This window comes from Atta cephalotes (genome assembly GCF_000143395.1).
Source record: "Atta cephalotes unplaced genomic scaffold scaffold00004, whole genome shotgun sequence".
Classification (NCBI taxonomy): Eukaryota; Metazoa; Arthropoda; class Insecta; order Hymenoptera; family Formicidae; genus Atta; species Atta cephalotes.
The window spans coordinates 3,695,140-3,698,200 of NW_012130068.1; the positions used below are offsets into that span (position 1 = coordinate 3,695,140).

General features: G+C 30.5%; 1 protein-coding gene across 1 annotated transcript in view; it reads left to right on the plus strand.

Moving 5' to 3' along the window:
• The window catches only part of LOC105626146, a 33,290-nt gene extending 30,619 nt beyond the window's left edge, over window positions 1–2,671 (plus strand). Inside the window, exons 21-25 of the mRNA XM_012207459.1 lie at window positions 1,205–1,302; window positions 1,863–1,947; window positions 2,009–2,140; window positions 2,215–2,397; window positions 2,505–2,671. Of these exons, the coding sequence (XP_012062849.1) occupies window positions 1,205–1,302; window positions 1,863–1,947; window positions 2,009–2,140; window positions 2,215–2,397; window positions 2,505–2,671 (665 nt within the window). The remainder of the gene's footprint in view (window positions 1–1,204; window positions 1,303–1,862; window positions 1,948–2,008; window positions 2,141–2,214; window positions 2,398–2,504) is intronic.
• Window positions 2,672–3,061: the final 390 nt, after the last annotated feature.

Here is a 3,061-nt window from a genome sequence, read left to right on the forward strand (position 1 = left end):
ATTATAATTACTTACGTACTCTCTACCTCTCGTCTCTCGTTCTTCTTCTTCTTCTTCTTCTTCTCTCTCTCTCTTCTCTCTTCTCTCTCTCTCTCTCTCTCTCTCTCTCTTCTCTCTCTCTCTCTCTTTCTCTCTCTCTCTCCCCCCTCTCTCTCTATCTCTATATATTTTTTTTCTACCTCTCTGTGATTTATAGTCTATGTTTCAATTATCTCGATTCTATCTCGATCACAGACAACCGAAATGTATTCCTAGCACATGCACGGAAAAAACTAGTTATCGGATACTTAATATACATCGGATTCTTAATAAATTATTTTATTAATCGTATATAACAATATTCTCATAAAATATCCTAAACCGGTAAACTTTTTTTCTCCGTACAATCACGTGCGATTTATCGGTACGCAATATATCCAAGCTTTGCCGGAATCCGGAAAAGCTTTGAGAAATAATGCGTGCTATCTCATAGTGTATACGCTTTTTTGTAGGAAAAATAAAAGAACACTGATGATCGACGGGATAACTGTTTGTACTTTAAATATAATAGCGAAGTATTGAAATATAAATAAATCTCTTATACATTGGATAAAAATATCGAAATGTATATTTCGGTTCTCTTTTAACCGTCAGTGTTCTCTTAATTGTTCTTGTTTTATAGCTAATAGAAATGATTGTGGACGTATAGAACACCGCCATTTTCCGGGCCAAATGTTTGTTAGGATGCTTTCTCCAAAGAAATAATGTATTTCTCTTTTTTGCTTTTTCTTTCTCTTTTTCTTTCTCTCTGATATATTCTGTATGTACAATTACACAGTTACACAGGTGCACGTGCACGAGAGCAAAGCATGCGACATGAGAACAGAACACAAGCAGCCAAGCAGTAGTGACCTACAGATCCCGATGAGCATGCAAAATTCTCGCTTACTCCATCGATGAGACAGATGCTCTAATATCGCTGAAAGTTTAAATATCACACGTAAATGATCGCGTCCGAATCTTGTCGCAGTATTACTTACACTTTATCACGTGTATTTGCCTTGTATTTAGCAGATTTCTCCCTCGTATCGAGTAGACCATTTACATCAATGATCGATGTGTAATATTCCATTATGTAGTATCGCCTTTATATTCTTCAAATAGATGTATTGGAAACAATAAGTTTTCGCGATAAAGATTCGATAATAATAGAATTTCTCTTCAGATCCCGATGACTGTGCACAATGTGTGGGGATACTTGAGGAATTGGAGAACATTGACGATGATTGCGACAGACATGGCATTACATTTGTGAAAACACAAGTAAGTAAAAATATTAAAATAAACTTTTTGTTTTTCTTTGTATATCTATTTTACATATATATTTTATTATCCTTCTTATATTAAATAAATAAATGCTCATTAATAATGAAAGCAGGAAAGCAATTCTTTATAAAAAAATTAAAAATGTATAAAGTAAACATTTTTATATAATGCTTTGCTTAACAAAAAAATTTAATTTGATCAAAATTAATGTCTTTTATCTATTGGGTTGTCCGAAAAGTTCGTGCCGATGTTGAAGAAAAATTGAAACGCAGAAAATTTTAATTTAATAAATGTATACTAAACTTTAAATTTTACTTGGCACGAACTTTCCGGACAACCCAATAATTTATAATAATGTTTGTATAGTTTTTAATAATGATTTTTTTAACATCGAATATCTCAACATCAATATATAACAACATTTTTACATAAATAAGAAGACAAATACGAAAATTATAATACTGTAATATAATATTATATTTTAAAAATAAAAATAATATTAATATTTTACAATTTTTTTTTGCTTCTCTATATGAGAATATTCTTCGTTTTTGTAGGATTTCAAAGTTGCTGAAGATTATGGAGTGACTGATTTACCAGTATTAGTCTATTTCGAGCATCAAGTACCGAATGTGTTCGCAGGTTTGCAGTTTTGATGATTAGCTTTCCGAATAGCGATTTATTCACAATTATTTGTCTATAGGTGATCTCTCTGTGGAAGAAGAGGTATTACAATGGCTGATTACTCAAAGAACAGAAGATCGAATCGAACTGATCACACGAGTGATGCTAGAAACGTCTGTCGAGGAGACTCAATATTTAGCAGTTTATTTCAGTAAGTTAATTACTATCGAGGATCAAGATATACGATAATTATTTTTCAAGTATATAAATGTAACATCCGCGTAGCCAAGCTGAATTGTAACATATGTGACGAGATTCTGGAGGGTTTGGAAAAAATCGATGACGAATGCGACGTATTTGGAATTCATATGGTGAAAATTCAGGATACACAGTTGGCGAAGCGATATTCGATCAAGACGTTCCCGGCTCTCGTTTATTTTCGAAATGGCAATCCTCTTCTCTTTGAAGGTTTTATTTATACTACTTATATTCTAATATGTTTATTCTTGATTATATCCTAATTCTTGTCCTCATAACGAATAAGAATTGGGAATTTTAAAATGTTATATGTGCAGGAGATCTCCAAAACGAAGAATCCGTCCTCGAATGGCTGATCGATGATGATAATCGAGAATTAGCCGATGAAATAGAGTCCGTCAACGATAGAATGCTAGAGAGGCTCCTCGATGAATCTCCTTTCCTAGCCGTTTTCTTTTGTATGCTACGAATAATCAATCTTTGACATTAAACTTTCTACTTTTTTTTCTATAAGCACTTCTTTTCAACTAAGAATTCTTTGATTTACATTAATTTTAAAAAATATCAAGAAAGATTATATTGTATACTACAAATTTACAGTTTTCATTCATACATATTTTTACATATGGATCATTAAATAATATATTTTTTTTTAATAAACAATCTATTTAGAATATATTAAAAATATGATTTATTATTTGTTTGTTTTTAAAAAGTTCAGTTTTCAAAAAGTTGTTTCTTTTTAATAGAGAACAAATGGAGATCTAAAATTAATTCAAGAAAATTTGCAGTTTATATATGTATATATATATATATATATATATATATATAATACGTCTTCTATTATATATATATATATTATTTTTATTTTTTT